The following is a 16,652-nucleotide window of genomic DNA, read 5'->3' on the forward strand; positions in this document are numbered from 1 at the left end:
ACTTTACAGTTACTGCTTCTCAGCTCTATCTACCCTGCTTCTTGGAAAGGAGATGAAAAATCAAAAATGGGAACAAAGTTAACAGTGATTTATGGGGTCATATGTATAACCCCCCTTAGATCCCACCATGGCATAAAAAAGTCCAGAAAAGAAAAGCCAACTCCCATTTCATTAAGGGTAGATATTATAATCTCCTGTGGCTACTCCTTGTATTTGAGAGTAGAGGAGTTTGGGATGATAGGACAATTAGTGTGGAATATATGTGCTGTGCTTGCATGCTTCTGTCCTGGATTTTAAAATGGTTCATAGTATATAGCCTGCCAGACCAAACTTAATTCCAAGTTCTCTTTTATAATATTGCCCAATTATCAAAGCTGGGATATATTATCACTGCCAGTTACTCTTGCTGTCAATTTGTCTTCACTCAACTATGGTTCTATTTGTACTTTACTGTAATGTAGTGAATACATTGGGTTGGGTTGTTAGTTTAACAAGCTCTCTGGAGAACACTTTCATGATGATGCACATTGCAATATGCTAGGTAGCCTTAAAGTTATTTGCGTATTTGCCAAAACCTACAGAAATTCATTCACTAGGAATTATAAAAAGGGTAAATTCTCATCCTATGGATGGGGTAGAGATTCTCTCATTTAATAGTCATCTAAGACGTTTGCAAACATAGGAGTGTTAATTCATGAGTCCCAGTCACATTTCTTTAGGGGTTTTGATTTAATGGTTTCTCCTGCTCAAAATTTTACTGGATGAATTATTTTATGTCCTTTTTAAAAGATATTCTGAAGTTAAGCTGTTATTGACTTTTATGCTCTGTGTGGTTCACTATGTCATGGAAACTCAGTGATACTGGCCAGATATTGAGCTGAGGGTTAAAGAAAATGTATCAGAGATTGGAATAAACTGGATTGTTAATACTTACATTGTGGTTTTAAATTGGTGGTTTAAAAATGCACACTAATCTCTTCCAATTCCCTATCCAGCCGGTTGCATAAAAAACTTCAGAAGCAGCCCAGGGAATATATACGTTTATAAAATGCTCCCCAGAACTTTTTGGGTATTGCAAATTTCTAATATCTTGCTCTGGTGGTGTTAAACAAGTATATGTGTATGTTAAAATCCCTTCAGGTGTGCATTTAAAATTCAGGCGCTTCATTGTATGTATGCTGTACCACACAAAAAAAAAATTATTGAAAAAAAAATTACTCTCCTGATGAAACACCTTGCAGTAGTAACTTATTAAGTGAACATTATTAAGTACCTACTATCTACACAGCCACAACCGAAAGGTAAATGAAAATGTGGGTCTTGATCCCTGGGAGCATAAAATCTGTTGAAAGAGAAGATAATAATGATATATCACATAAAGCTTTATGGTAATGAAACCTTTTTGTGTCAGTGATTTCATCAACCTTGTGGCTTCCAGGCATTTTTACTATCCCCATTTTTTTGTTAAAGAAACTGAAAATCACTTATCCAGAATTACTCAGGTCTTAAACTGAGTCTTCTGTAAAGCCTGTATGTTGCGTATTTATATGTCCTACTTACCCATTTGGACCTATAGAATTTTAGTATGTTAAGCTTTCTCTGGTGAATGTGACATTTGTAGAACAATTTTCATTTGAAATGCCCTGCTTTTCTTTCCTGACTTTCTGAACTCTCCAATTCATTCATTGCCTCATCTTGAAATTCTTGTGAAGCAATTTTAGGTAATACCAGCCAATGATGAACTTCCTTCTTCCTGGTTACATGTAACATTTATTATCTGTACTTATATTCTTTGTCACTTGATAATTTTCTATCTAGCTCTTTATTGCTGTCATATATTCTTTTTTTTTTTTTTTTTGAAGTACCGGGACCGTGTGTGGGGGAAGCCAGACTCAGCCACTAAGCCACATCAGCTCCCTGCCATATATTCTTACGTGCATAAGTTTTTGTCTTCCTAACAAGGTTATAAGCTTTCTGAGTGTGAAATAATCTGGCACATGTATTTGCTGAATGCTCTTTGAAGTTAACAATGCTCTTAACTTGGTTTCTCCTCCTTTTTCTTCTTCTTCCTCTTTATGTCTTTTTAACAATCACTGAGCATTCTGCCATTATGACCTTGGCATGGGAAAGAGTGGGCTAATGGTGAATCTCTTAGGTATAATCTCCAGTCCCTAAATCCATGGATCTTGGCAGCATAAACTCTAGGGAAAGGCCCAGGGCTCTTTGATCTTACCTTCTTTTTTGGGGAGTAAATTCAGCAGTATGAAATCTTGTTATAAGTTGTATCTGGCTCTGCCAAATAACCATGCTCCCCCCTTGCTACTCATAGTCACCTGTGGAACCTTTGCAGAATGCATGCTTAACATTTATCTGTGCTCAATTTCCTTTCTCACCATCACCTTGCCCCTTCCAGGCCCATGTTGAGAACCACTAGTCTTCTCATTTATAATTTTCTATTTGAGAGGGTAGGTTTTGATCAGTAGAGGGTATGGAGGTGTGTATCAATATCAGCATCAGAGTTTACTCATGACCCAGATTCTGCAGAATAGAATAATTACTTTTTAAGCCTTCACCCATTGACTAATTATATCTCTTGCATACTCTTAAATTATGCCTGTGCATCAGATTTCTGGACCTACCAAGATTCCATGAAGGTCTTCTTGAAATCGTACTTCTTGTAATTGAACTGTTCTTCTTTGATCAGCAACACTCTCTATATTAAAATGATTTTTTTTTCTTCCTTCAAGTAGTTTGTCTCTTAGGGAGCCTCCCCCACTATCCTCCTTAAATGACTCTAGTTTTGCAATAAATTCAAATGTGGGGTGATCACTGAGGTCAGCTTAAGAGGCACCAGTCCTGCTTATTGCTCTGTAGATTGACTCGTTTCCCTAAACTTATGCGTAAATTTCCCTCATCCAGATCTGAATTCTAGTTAAAATTGTATCCTTTAATGTCTTAACATTATGTGAGACTCTTGATATTTTTAGAAATGAAAGCATAATGTGGAAAGACTGTAGATTATAGACTAAATTGCTGAAACTAAAATTAGGTCCTTAGAATTATCACCACTATTACCACCACCTTTCCCAACTACTCTCCCTCATGCATATTTGCAGGTTGATCCCTTTTTAGGTTCCTATGTATCCAAATAGGAACTGTGGACATATAGAGAATATGTCCAGACTGATGAGTCTGCCTTTCTGTTTCTAGGTGGGCCATGCACAGACTCAGCTCATGTCTCATTAATCACACCAACCAAAAGATCCTGTGGTACAGGTATGTACATCATCCTTATCTGAATTCTTCACAGAAATTAGTAACTGATTCTTAACTTGGCATCCTTGCCAGGGTATGCTCTAGTTGTTGTTTTTTTTTTCCCCGTTAATTGTAAACCGATACATTGTGTGGTTAATGTTGGAGGTGAGCATGAGCAGAAGCCAGAGTGGTGGTCTCGGAGGTCACATTGATTGGCTGAATGCTGGCAGCTGGAACCAAGAAGGTGGACATCAAAGCTTCTTCCTTTATTTGAAGAATTTTAAGCCATGAAATGCACAGAAAATGCAGATCATTGCCCAATTTCTAGCATATGACTAATTTATCTTAAGTCTTGGACCTATAAGGGGAAAAATCTTTAATGAAGGCTGGAGGGTGAAAGATTTTATAGTTTAGATAATCAGTGTTTTAACTTGACTGCTACAATGTCCTAGTAGTTTTAGAAAATTATTTTCTTTCATTTGTCTTAAAGCTATGGAATAGGCTGAAATCATTCTCTTCAAATCTGTGGAGTCCCAGAAACATCTTTGTGCATCTGTGACATTTTTATTAAACACGAAGTCATGAATCTTGTAGCTCTCTAAAGAGCAGTCATAATGCCCATTGCTCCCTTAGTCTATAGCTTAATTTATTTTAAATAATATTTGCCTTTTCTAATAATGCTTCCTGCTATTTAGAGTATCTCAAGGATTATATTTGGAAGAGTCAAAATAATTATATTGTTTTTCTAAGGGTCACAGTCAAAGTATTTCTCATAACTTAAAAAAACTCTTTTAACTCCCCAACAGAAATAGCACAAATTATTTCTGCATACAAATTTACACTGAAATCTCAGACCCTATAAATGCTCATATTTTGATGTTAAACTTGAAACAGACCTGCCTTTGCACAGTTTCAGAGTAATGTCTGGCCATTGATGTCTAAGGAACTTAATTTTATTCCTCTATTTCAAATGACCAGCTTTGAGGCCAGAGTATGTGAGGAGTGTGTCTCTTCTTTGCCCAATACCCAACCTGCACTGGGTGGTTTCTGCCTCAAACACGAGAGAACCATGCTCTGGAATGAGACAGAGCATCCTGATTAGCCAGGGGGAATTTGAGAGCCAGCTGCCTATCCACTCCAACAAGAAGCTTTAAAACATTCAGAGCCCTTTGAGTTCAGGTCTGACACTTCACAGAACAGTGTATACTTCAGTCTTTCTTCTTTCCTTCCAGTCTTGGCCCGCAGTGCAGGATTTATTTATTGTTAGCTCTACCGATGTGTTCAGGAAGCAAGTAGTTAAGAAGTGTGCCTCTCAAGGAATTGGGTCATTCTGAGAGGTTTGGGGCATGCAGTCATGTTTAGGCACTAAAACTAGCAGGAATCTACTTCTGTCCTTCCTCTTCTAGGCAGATCTGTTTCCTCCTCTCTGCTCCCATGTTCTTTGTGTATCTACCAATAATAACCCTGAGGTAATATTGCTAAAAGAAAAACCATTCATATCCTAATACCTGTATTCTTTTCCACTATATTATGCTGCTGCTTATCATATTTTTTTGTAATTATTTCTATTCCTGATCAGACAGTGGAAAAGCATGTCATTAATGAAATATAGAGAAAGAAAAACAGATTTGGAAATATAGCATGTAGGTAAGAAGTTTTCTAAATATGATTTCTAGAATCAGATCTGGTTTCAGATCCCAACTTATATGATTTCAGACAAATAAATTACTATCTCAAAGTTTGTTCTTCATGTTCTTCATCTGAAAATGGGATAATCTCTCATGGTTTGATATATAAGAAAATAAATAATATATGTAAAGTTAACATAATAGACTTGATAAATGGTAGCTGTTATTATAATCTTACTATTAAAGGTTGTAGATGTACAGTGGGTACCAATTAAATTGTGTCAATAAACACATCAGTAGGGATCTTAGGGGGAAGGAAGGGTAAATTAAAAATACCAGAACTTTTTGCCTAGCCAATTTTGTTAATTTGATTTTGTATTAATCACATCCTCTCTTGCATGTTAGAATTATAGTAGGAACTGATTGTAATGTTTTAGGTCTCTGCATGTGAAATTATGAGAGGCATTGATGCTCTGTCACATTTTCAGGTCTTCCTTTAGGTAAATACTTTTATTAATTTATTTATTTTCATTGTAGTCTTGGGTATATACTTTTTTTTTTTTTAAAGATTCATTCATTCATTTATTTCTCCCCTACCCCTTTGGTGTTTGCACGTGCTGTGTCTGTCTGCCTTATTTCTTCAGGAGGCACTGGGAGCCAAACCCGGCACCTCTGATGTGGGAAGGAAGTGCTGAATCGCTTGAGCCACCTTCACATCCTGCTTTGTTGTGTCTTTCATCACGTTTTTCATCCCTGTGGCTCTTATTGCATCATCTTGTTGTGTCAGCTCTCCATGCCTGCTGGTCACGTCAGCTCAGTCTTATTTAGAAGGCACTGTGAACCTCTGCTCCCTGCTTTGTTAGATCTCTCATTATGTCTTTTCTTCTCATATCTCTTGATGTGTCAGCTTGCCATTCCAGCTCACTGTCGTCTTTAGGAGGCACCGGGATCCGAACCAGTGACCTCCGTTGTGGTAGGCAGGAGCCCAGTGTCTGAGCCACATCCACTTCCCTAAACTTCTTAACTAGAAAAAGATTAAGAATTCCTGGCTTGGAAGAAGGAAATTGATATATTGTGCAGGGCAGCTTCTAAGAAGCCTGAAGGAAAGCTGAGATTTCTCAGCCTAGCCATTAAAGGTCATCGAGTTTAACCTGCTCTACTTTTTTTTTTTTTAAGATTTTTTATTTCTTTTTACTTTATTTTTAATTTTAAAAATTTATCTCTCCCCTTCCCAAGATGGGCCTCTTTGTCTGTCTGCTCATTGTTTGCTCGCCTTCTCCAGGAGGGGAGGCACCAGGAACTGAACCCAGGACCTCCCATGTGGAAGGTGAATGCCCAATGGCCTGCAGGCTGTGTGGCATCTGCCCGCTTCCTGCAGGCTGTGGCATCTGCCCACCTGTAGCATCTGTTCGTTCAGACATCTGCTCATTGAAGCAGGGTGCGGGTGTCTATCTCTTGTTGCAGTGGGTGCAGGCAGCTGCTCGTTGCCTTTAGGAGGCATGGACCTGAACCCAGGACCTCCCCTGTGGTAGGCAGGAGTCCAACTAGTTGAGCCATATCCATTTTCCTGTACTTTTTTTTTTTTTTAATTTCTCTCCCCCCACCCCCAGTTGTCTGCTCTCTGTGTCCATTCGCTGTGTGTTCTTCTGTGACCGCTTCTATCCTTATCAGCAGCAATGGGAATCTGTGTTTTTTTTTGTTGTGTCATCTTGTTGTGTCAGCTCTCCGTGTGTGTGACACCATTCTTGGGCAGGCTGCACTTTCTTTCGCACTGGACGGCTCTCCTTACGGGAACACTCCTTGTGCGTGGGGCTCCCCTACGCGGGGGACACCCCTGTGTGGCACAGCACTCCTTGTGCGCCTCAGCACTGTGCATGGGCCAGCTCCACACGATCTGCTTCTTTTTAAGAAGCCTGTTCTGTACCCGCTTTGACTCTTTGGGTTAGCCAGACAGTCTCAACCTTAAAGTGTGGCCCTGGCCACACAGTCCTGATTTTGAGAGAGAAATTAAATGATTTACTTTGAGAACCACAGGTTGACTATATCTCTGTCTTTCTTTCTTCTCTGGAATCTGCAAGTTGCCTATGGAGGGGATCCTGAGCCTTTTTCTTATAAATCATACCAATTGCTGTTACATTGCTGGAGTGTTTGAGTGTTCCTTGTAGTCTTTATGTCCAGGTTCTTCAAGAGTAGGACCTTTGCCTCTAAAATAGGGGTTCTTAGCCTTTTTGGTTTCACAGACCCCTTTGCCAGTCAGGTGAAAACCCCAGACCCCTTACTAAGTCCACACTATACTGTGTGTTATTTAATTAATATATCACACCTGCAGTGAAACGTCCCCACAAGAATAATGTTTTTCTTTTTAATTTCAATTCAAGCTCATGGATCCCTTGTTAAGAACTCCTGTTCTAAAACATGCTCTGTGGTGCTTCTAACTCTGTGGTGAGAAACTCAGTAAGAGTAGCTCTCCTGAGAATCTCTCAGGGTTCAGGGCTTCAGGTATAGATGATTGATAAATTAGCTTACAGTGGTGTCATTTCTTAGAGAAACCTTGGAATGATACCCTTCTGAATTAGTTTACTGATCCCCTCCCAGCCAATTTATTCATATGAGGTTGGACTTTATCCATACAAGGCAGCCTTGAGCTTAATAATTATGTGGTAGAAAAAGGATAAATTAGGCTAGAGTAAAGTGGTTCTTTTAGTCATCAGTCCCCGATAAAGGGCATACAATGTACAGCATGTGAAGGTATGGGGAGAAAATATTAAGAGCTCTTTATCTCAGTCTTTTAAAATTTTTGTTTTACAGATTCATTTCATAATATATATGGTATTTCATAAATAAAGTTTATAAATAGCATATATATCTACATTAAAGGTATATGGCTTCCTTTTTTATTGGTTGGAGTTTGCAGTAAAAAATGGTTAATGACCAAGTCTTCTTCAGTAACCAAGTCATTCTCTTTTTAGAACTTTGAAAATTATCTCAAGGTTAGCATTAGACCCATTATTATATGATTTAATAAGTAGAGATGTGAAAGTACACCTGGGTGGTTGATTAATAAGTCTCCATTTATATTTCAAGGGACTTCTGTTTTGATCAGGTAGGGGATATTGTCTTAATTCAGAGAGGTGGTCAGCAGTATAGAGTGGTTTGATCTGTATAACTATCAAAATGAGAGGGGGAAATCTTTTTAAGAAATTGCATTGTGATAACTGCAAGCCTAAGAAGCAAAAGTTGTAGTGGCAAATGAAAGATCATTTATACTTATGAACTAGGTAGGAAAGACTTTCTTTAGATGCTGGCTTTTAGCCACTAAGAAATATTAACAAAACTCAGTGTAATCTTTAGATAGAAAAAAAAATAGCAGCTCCACAATCATGTTGGACTTAAAGGCAGAGAAGAAAAAAAAGCTAGGTGAGGTTGAGTTTGGTTGTCCCTTCCCCCTGCTCACCCCCCTTTTAGACCTCCCTGATGTCGACAGGCAGTGAGGAGTTGGAAAGTGAGGAGTTGAAAAGTGCTGTGAAGTCCCAAGTGTTCTTGGTTAGAATGTGAGTGTTAGAGCATATCACACCTTCAGGTTACTAGAGTGCTTATATTTCTTCAAAGAGCTCAGAATGTTTTGCACGTTACCTTGTTAATTCTTAAAACATTCCTGCCAAGAACAAATATATTGTGAAGGAAAGAGTTTACTTTCCTTGGCAACCAACAACCAGTGTCCTTCACTTTTTGTGCTTCATTTTTTCTATATATCAATTTAGATGTTTAGAAATAGGTCATATGATCATTTCCTACAGACATTTCGGTAATTTGGAAGGTTATTTGGACATACGGGTGTGTACCTGGATATCTTTATGAGGTTTTTATGTTTAAAGTGCCTTGTGGGAGATGAGATGTGGAGGCATTTTCGGGACGTGGAGTTGTCCTGGATAGTGCTTCACGGACAATTACGGGACATTATAGATCCCCCCAGGGCCCACTGGATGGAACGTGAGAGAGTCTGGGCTATGATGTGGACCATTGACTATGGGGTGCAGTGATGCTCAGAGATGAACTTATCAGGTGCAATGGATGTGTCATGATGATGGGAGAGAGTGTTGCTGTGGGGGGAGTGGGGGGCGGGGGCGGTGGGGTTGAATGGGACCTCATATTTTTCATAATGTAATTTAAAAAAATAAATAAATAATTAAAAAAAAAATAAAGTGCCTTGTGGAAAAGGTGGTAGAGTTGGTTGCTTTTTCTCAGGGTTTCTTTTTAAAAGACATGTTTATGTGACCTTTTCCAAAATATTTATTTACAGAGTTAAAGCAAAAGAAATGTTATTTTGTATTTCCTTTATTGGAGTTTGAATTAGTTATTTAAGCTATAGTGGATAGATAAAGAACCATGTTTGATCTTTAATTTACTTAGAGAAATAGTCTCTCAAGCAGGATAGTGACTAACAGTGACTAATCCAAGGACTCTGCTGCTCTGGGCTGGCTGCTCTGGTTTGGGGAGATAGGGTGCCATACAAGTGGAACATTTAACCAGATCTTAGTTCTTAGTTAGCCCTAGGTTAAATATTTCAAGGACAGCTTCTTTGGCATGAAAAAAAGAAAATTTCTCCCTCCCTATTAGTTTAATTTGCCTTTTATTATATATTATATAAGTATATATATTATATATTAAAATATATTTTAATTTAAATTATATAAATATAATTGAATTATATGTCATTTAAATATATTATTTAAATTATTTCTAAAGCCAGACTTTTGCTTCACTGTATTACATTTACTTCTGCTCTTCTTCCAGCAAGGATGCTGACTGAATATTCTCTCTGATAGACTTGAAAAAAGTTAGTTTAAAAAAAAAATACTGTGTGTATGTTTAAAATGTGACTATGATTAGTAGAGTAGCAAGTAAGTAACCATTCTTGGGGACATAGGGGAGCTAGAGCATTGCCTGAAGTTAAAGCAGATGGGACTAGGAACTGTCCCATGAAGCATCAAGGTAGTTTTTCCAGAAAGTGTCATCTTTCCACTTGAAGAAGCATTTAATTCATTTTATCAGTATATCTAGTACCTGCTGTGTTTTCTTAAAGAGGGGGAAAAAAGGAGGGAAGGAAGGAAAACATATGTTTATCCTTTCAGGTCACATGTTTTTCTTTCAGTGTGTTAAACAGTGACATGTACTAGAATAGCCTTGTATTGTTCATTGTTTCCTTTTTAAACTCCAAAACCTTTTCTTGATTTGCTTCTCTTGGACAGCAGCAGCCTGCTGGTGATAGTATTGTCTGTTCTTACAAAGACTAGAGACTAAACCCCCTTTCACCTGAGAATTAAGAGATTGATGTGCTGAACACTTTACACATCAGTGTTCAGAAGCCAGTTAAAGGGAAACGTTTCATTGCCATTATGTTACTGGGAGGTTTATATAATATGTTTTAAATTGATTCAGAAACTAAAGGGTGGTAGTGTTAAATCAGAGGAGGCTCTGTAAATCTTAGAAATACCTACAGTTTTATGTTTGATCTCCTGGTAGATCACAGAATGTTTCCAACCAGTATATTTAATTCTATGTTCACAGAAACATTCCAACCAGTATATTTAATTCTAGGGAGTTGAGTCAGTGACTTTAACTGTTGGTCAGCATTATAAACTGTAGGACCTCTTGTAAGGAGGACTTCACTTAACTTCTCTCTAGAGGTTTAAAGGAAGGTAGCTTTGGGTGTGAGTTTGTGTAATTGGGTTCTTTTCTTTGTGGTCCTTCAGGTGTAGCCTTTCTCTCAGGTCTGCAGAATCAACATTTGAGACAGAAAATTAGAATTTTGACCCACTTATATAATATGCAAGTTTCCATCAGGAGAATATTGGCAAAGATAAAAAACCTTTCATTTTTTTATTAGCATTTACTGTAGCCATTGAAGAAAGATCAAAACAATAAATCTGTCATGGCAAGAAAAAAAGCATTAAAAAAGTGTTTTACCTTGTGTAGTCATCATCCTGGGCCCTGCAAGAGTTCATTTGATTCCTGGAGATGGTACAAAATGAATACCAAATATTTGGCAAGATTGAAGTTTCTCTAGAAGGTGCCATCTTGCCATGTTTTATGACAGAAAAAAGTAGTTCTCACCGCTAGTTAGGATAGCATGCCAGTGGCTATTTACTCACTGTACATTTTTTTGGCCATTGAGTTGATGATTGGAGAAAGAAAATAATCTGCTAAATGCTTTATCTTGTTTTTATTCTGCAAAAACTACTCAATCTGCCTGAACTGTTGCTTATTTTAAAGATTGGAATGAGGGGACCAGGCACTATCTAATTATCTGATTTGATACACAATAGGTAAATAAAGCAGGTGAGTTTAAAAGCACTTCACCCAATGTAGATACTTGAGAAAGGTCAGGGAAAGCTTACTGTTCTTTTTAATTGTATCCCTAAATGAGGTAGACTCCATTGCTACCAGTAGCTGTGTTTGTGCAACAGGCCAGCTAGATTTATAATGTGTAAGTCAAAGACTTGATTCAGAGGCCTTGTTTGGGTTTTACTCCTGAGAAGGAGGGTCTCCCCTTTGAGCAAAGGCTGGTATAAATGACTATCAAGCCACGAGGAATCTTTGCACATTAAAGATAAAAATGCATTCCAGTATAAAAAGGAAAGAGAAGCATAATGTGGCTTGTTCCTATTTTGAATGTGCATGTGAGCATGTGTAAGAGAGAGAGGGAGAACCTAAGTTTTGGTGTTGACCATGTGCTTTGTGCAAATCCAGTTTGCTTGGATCCTTGATTGCAGTTATAACCGGATTTTTTTTTTCTTTTTTGCCTTTATGATCATTTATTTTATCACAGCTTGCACTCTTCCCAAGGAGAAAGAGCCCTCATCTTCCTTCCATTAATTAGCTATTCTATTGCTCCCAGTGGGGCAAAATGCCTGAGCCAACACTATTTGAGAAGGTTACCAAGGGATTAAATATCCCTTTCCTCCTTTGAAACTTTTATCTGTGTGTGTGTATTTTTTTCTGGTGGAGTGGGAGGACTTTTGCGTATTGCCCTATGGTATGTATGTGCCTGTTAGAGGGCAATGTGTTCGAAATGTAGTCTTCCCAAAGCAGTGTTACCAGAAGGAGTATGATAGAACAGCCACAAAGCTGCACTATAAATCATTGGAGCCTCACAATGATACTGCCCATTAAGGAGACTTTTTTTTTCCCTACTCAGTTCCTGGCTGTACTAATAGAACAGCGCATCAAGCAAGGCTGTAAATAAAAGTTATTACCTAATAGGTGGGTGCTGAAGTGGAACGGACGGAGCTGAGGCATGGAGGCCTTATTGCTGCTCATCAGCAATTATAAACAGGATAAAGTGTCTGGGACTTGCGCTGATGCAGCGAGGGCTGATAGAGGCTGGGGATGACACTAGGCCATGATAGGATGATGTATGCTGATGGGTTTTTACTGCCTCATCTTGCTGCTTGCTTCCAAGACAAGTTGTGTTATCCATTTGCCTGCTTGCTCATCTATCTGAAAAGACAGTCCCATTGCCTTTCCTGCCAGCAGGTGAGCTGACATTTATTCCTTATACCTGCATCTGCTTCTAAGGCACCCCACCCATGAAGGGTCTTCAGAAATATTTTATAGTCATGGCCGATTAAAACCATAGTCTTATTGTATTACCTACTGTCATGGCTATAGATCACAGATTTTCAGAAACGGTTGCTTATGTGGAATATAGGACCAGCTGAGACAGCAGTTGGTCAGCCAGTCCAGCACTTTCTTAAAAGACTACTGGGGGAAGCAGACTTGACCCAGTGGATAGGGTGTCCACCTACCACATGGGAGGTCCGCGGTTCAAACCCCAGGCCTCCTTGACCCGTGTGGAGCTGGCCAATGTACAGTGCTGATACGCACATGGAGTGCTGTGCCATGCAGGGGTGTCCCCTGTGTACAGGAGCCCCACACGCAAGGAGTGCACCCCGTAAGGAGAGCTGCCCAGCGTGAAAGAAAATGCAGCCTGCCCAAGAATGGCGCTGCACACACGGAGAGCTGACACGACAAGATGATGCAACAAAAAGAAACACAGATTCCCCGTGCCGCTGATAAGGATAGAAGCAGTCACAGAAGAACACACACAGCGAATGGCCACAGAGAGCAGACAACTGTGGGGGGGTGGGGGGAGAAATAAATAAAAAATAATCTTAAAAAAAAAAAAAAAGACTACTAGGGCGAGTTCTGTAGCAGATTCTATAGGAACATGCAAAAGAATTAATAAACATGCTTCTTGCTCCCCTGGGAGCTCATCCCATAAAGAGACAGAACAAGTCTGCAAACATAAATACAACTAATTCCAGCTTTAGAGAGCAAGAAATGTAACTAATGTCTATTTTTAAAAGTTAGTACATGGAGGACAAACTATGCTGATCATTAGGAAAATAATACATCCTTTTTCTTTTAAAGAATTATTTTCCAGATGAAATGTTTAGAATTTAGTTCTTTAGAGAGTCAGTGAGAGTGATGAGGGATATTGGAATTTGGAGAAAAGGTCTTAGCAGTAGGGCTATGTTTCTTCATGAATGGAAAATTGCAAATATGACTTGGCAGTATCTTTGAGTAGCACATAAGCACTAATATTAATACTTGAGAAAATTGAGGTAAATCTCTGTTTAACCTTGATCACTCAACGTCATTAACTTACAGTAATTAGACCTTTGAGATCAGGAAGTCTCTAGCAGAGCCATAGAGGAATGCTTCTGAAATGGGCTCACCAGTTTGATTCAGGAGTTTATAAGCATTCTGCATTTGTTTGTCACTTGTGCCTTTAAATGAATACACTTCTTTATGCAGTTACTTCAAAATTAACTTATCATGAGATTTCCTGCTGTTACAGAAATTGGAGTTTTCTGAGGAGTTCTTTGATACCTAAATGAGTCATAGGTGTGCCTCATTTTAGGGAAGCCTGATACATGATAAACCCAGTATATACAAAGAAGATAAATGAAAAATTAATGTTATTTGAGGGTCTTTCAGTTGTAAATTGTCTTGCCACTGGGTTAATATAAATAGGTTTTTTCAAAATCAATTCTGTGTATTCCATTTATTCATAGAGTGTTCTGTGGGTAGCGGCCAGAAAATGGATAAAGAGAGATGAATTAGAGAAAGATGTTCTGAAAGAATAATTGACAGAATTTGATGACTGATTAGATTTAGCTGGGCACTCAGGGAAGAAAGATGTGACTGATAGCAAGGAATGAGTGAGAAGAAAAACTGGTTGAAACTATTTTCAGTTTCTGATGAGCTAAATTTTAGGTTTCTTTTGATAGTCCCATAGAAAGTTATAAATATTGGTCTTATTTGGAAATCATCAGTCTAGAAGCAATGATTAAAGCTGTGCATCTGAGTAAAGGAGAATAGAGAAGGACTGTGCTTTGGGGGCCAGGAAAGAGAAAGGGAACCAGAGAATTGGGGAAGCTAAAGAAAGGAGAAGCTTTCACATATCATGAAAGATGCATGAAAAGAGGGCTCAGGGAATATGAGAACTAAGGCTAGCAGAAGAAAATTGGTAAACATGAATCACCATCCCAGAGTCCTCAGGATTGGGAAATGAACTATATATGTGAACTAAAATAAACTTACTGGTATTCTAAACAAACAACAGGAAAAAAACAATAAGGTAATGGATGTGGAAGTGGCTCAAGTGGTTGGGTGCCTGCTTCCCACATGGGAGGTCCTGGGTCAGAATCAATCCCTGGCCCTGTAGCAAATAAATAAATAAGTAAGTAAGTAGTGGTTGGAGGAAGAGACAGGGTTACGTACTCTTTGGTGTGGGAGTAGTTAAGCTTTGAAATCAAAGGAAAGGGGCCTGGAAAGAGAATGAAGCATTAGTTCCCCCCAAGAGTATAAGGAAAGAGATTCAGACAAAATAGCTTTTCTTCTGTTTTAATGACTAGGCAGTTACCTGGAACAGAATGAATTCATCCCAGAAGTTCACCATTTTCTGAATAAAGAAATGGATAATACCATCATCTCTAAGAAGCAGCAGAAAACTGAGGTCTTAAGTAGGGAATTATTGTGGACTGAAGAGTGAAAATAAAATTACCAAGAAGCTAATCCAAGATGTCATTAAATAGTTTAAGTTGGTAGTGGACCAAAGTAAGACTTTCTCTGACTGCTACATTTAGCCCAGAAGAAAAGAACAGAGAGAAGAAACAAGTAAAAATGAATTTTCATTTTTACAGTAGTAATACATGGGTAGCAGCACATCATATCACAGAAGAGCTTTATAAGAAAAAGCTATGACTTACAGAGACAGTCCCACTCCACAGAACTACCCAGCCTTTCTCTCTTGATAATTTGTTTTAGCACTTCCATTCTGTAGTTTGCCTTTATAACTATAGTAGGAAAAAAATTATTATATCCCTACTTTTTAAATGGAAGTACGAAATATAAAAACTTAACTCTCTTCTTCATAGCATGTTTATGTTGTTGGTTTTAATTCTTCCGTTTCTTAATTCATCATCACTCAGTACCATCCTGTTGATGAGGATATTAACACTTCTAGTCTTTCTCCCACCTTCGTCATCATACCTCCTGTCAGCTGCACTTGTACTTCTTATGTTGTCATGGTTAACATATGCATTCAGACTTGCAACCACACATTTTCCATGTTATAGTAAAAAATTGAAAGCCGCTAAATGGCGTTTACATTATTATGATTCTGTAAATGTTGTTCCATGCCAAACCACCAAGTCATATGCAAGGAATATATTTCTTTTTCTATGAGTCTTAATGTCACAGTCCCTGGGCCACTGAAGGAGAATGTTACTGTATCAAAGCCAGACTGGTTCTCATTATATTCTATCAATAACTCAAAAATCATGCTACAGTTTAGTTTGCTTTGTATTTGGATTGTGACTTTTTAATAGCCTTTTCCCCCCTTGCAGCTTATAATGGCCTTTTTTTTTTCCTTGCAATATTTAGTTTTATGTCACTACTTTTTTCTGACTTTATTTATACCTTTTACCTGAGACCTCCCTCCTGGAGCCATATATCTTTCTGCTCCATCCTGGACTAGAAGTTCTTTAAGCCTGAGGTGTCACCCCATAATTTCCCTTCCCTGCCCTCTCTTTCGTTTACTCTCTTATTTTTCTGGAATACATCCCCAAGTTAACTGCCTAAGAAAAGGAATGTCAGTGTTCTCATATATCTGAAAATACCTTTTCTTCCTCCAGCTTGATTGAGTATAGAATTTTTAAATGAAAATCGTTGCTCCCTTGTTTTCTAACATTCATTGTTGTTACTTAAGAAGTCATTTGCCATTGATTTTTATTTTCTTTATAAGTGATGTATCAGAGTATTTGGTTCTCCCTTTACACCCATCCCCCACCCCATACATAGACTCTTAGGATCATGTTTATTATCCTTGGTGTTCTGAAATTTTGTAGTGAAGTATCTAAGGGGCATCCTTTTTCCCCCTTCAAGATGTTGAAAGCTGCCCTCTTTCAATTCAGAAAGTTTTTGATATTCCTCAGCCTAATTTTCTTTCTGTTTGTGGGTATTATTCTGATGTTAGACTTGCTAGATTGATATTCTTTTTCTTAACTCCTTACTTAAAATTTCCCTTATTTTCTGGGTGATTTTGTTAGCTTCGTAGTCCAACCTTCTTTTGATTTTATTTCAACAATTTTACTTTCACTGAGCTCACTTTTGATCTCTGAAGGTTCTTTTTCATAATATCCTGATCTTGTGTATAAATATAATAATGTAGTAATACCTTCTCTGAGTATATTAAGTAAG

The 16,652-nt window shown here is 38.1% G+C and overlaps 1 protein-coding gene across 2 annotated transcripts in view; it reads left to right on the forward strand.

The window, feature by feature from the left end:
* ZFAND3 (zinc finger AN1-type containing 3) overlaps positions 1-16,652 on the forward strand; it is a 391,008-nt gene that overhangs the window by 326,890 nt on the left and 47,466 nt on the right. The window contains exon 5 of one of the 2 annotated variants that reach the window (XM_058306672.2): positions 3,211-3,276. The exons of the other annotated variant lie outside the window; for it this stretch is intronic. Coding sequence (XP_058162655.1) covers positions 3,211-3,276 — 66 coding nt within the window. The remainder of the gene's footprint in view (positions 1-3,210; positions 3,277-16,652) is intronic. 2 annotated transcript variants of the gene reach the window in all.

Source organism: Dasypus novemcinctus, chromosome 11 (genome assembly GCF_030445035.2).
Source record: "Dasypus novemcinctus isolate mDasNov1 chromosome 11, mDasNov1.1.hap2, whole genome shotgun sequence".
NCBI classification, from domain to species: Eukaryota; Metazoa; Chordata; class Mammalia; order Cingulata; family Dasypodidae; genus Dasypus; species Dasypus novemcinctus.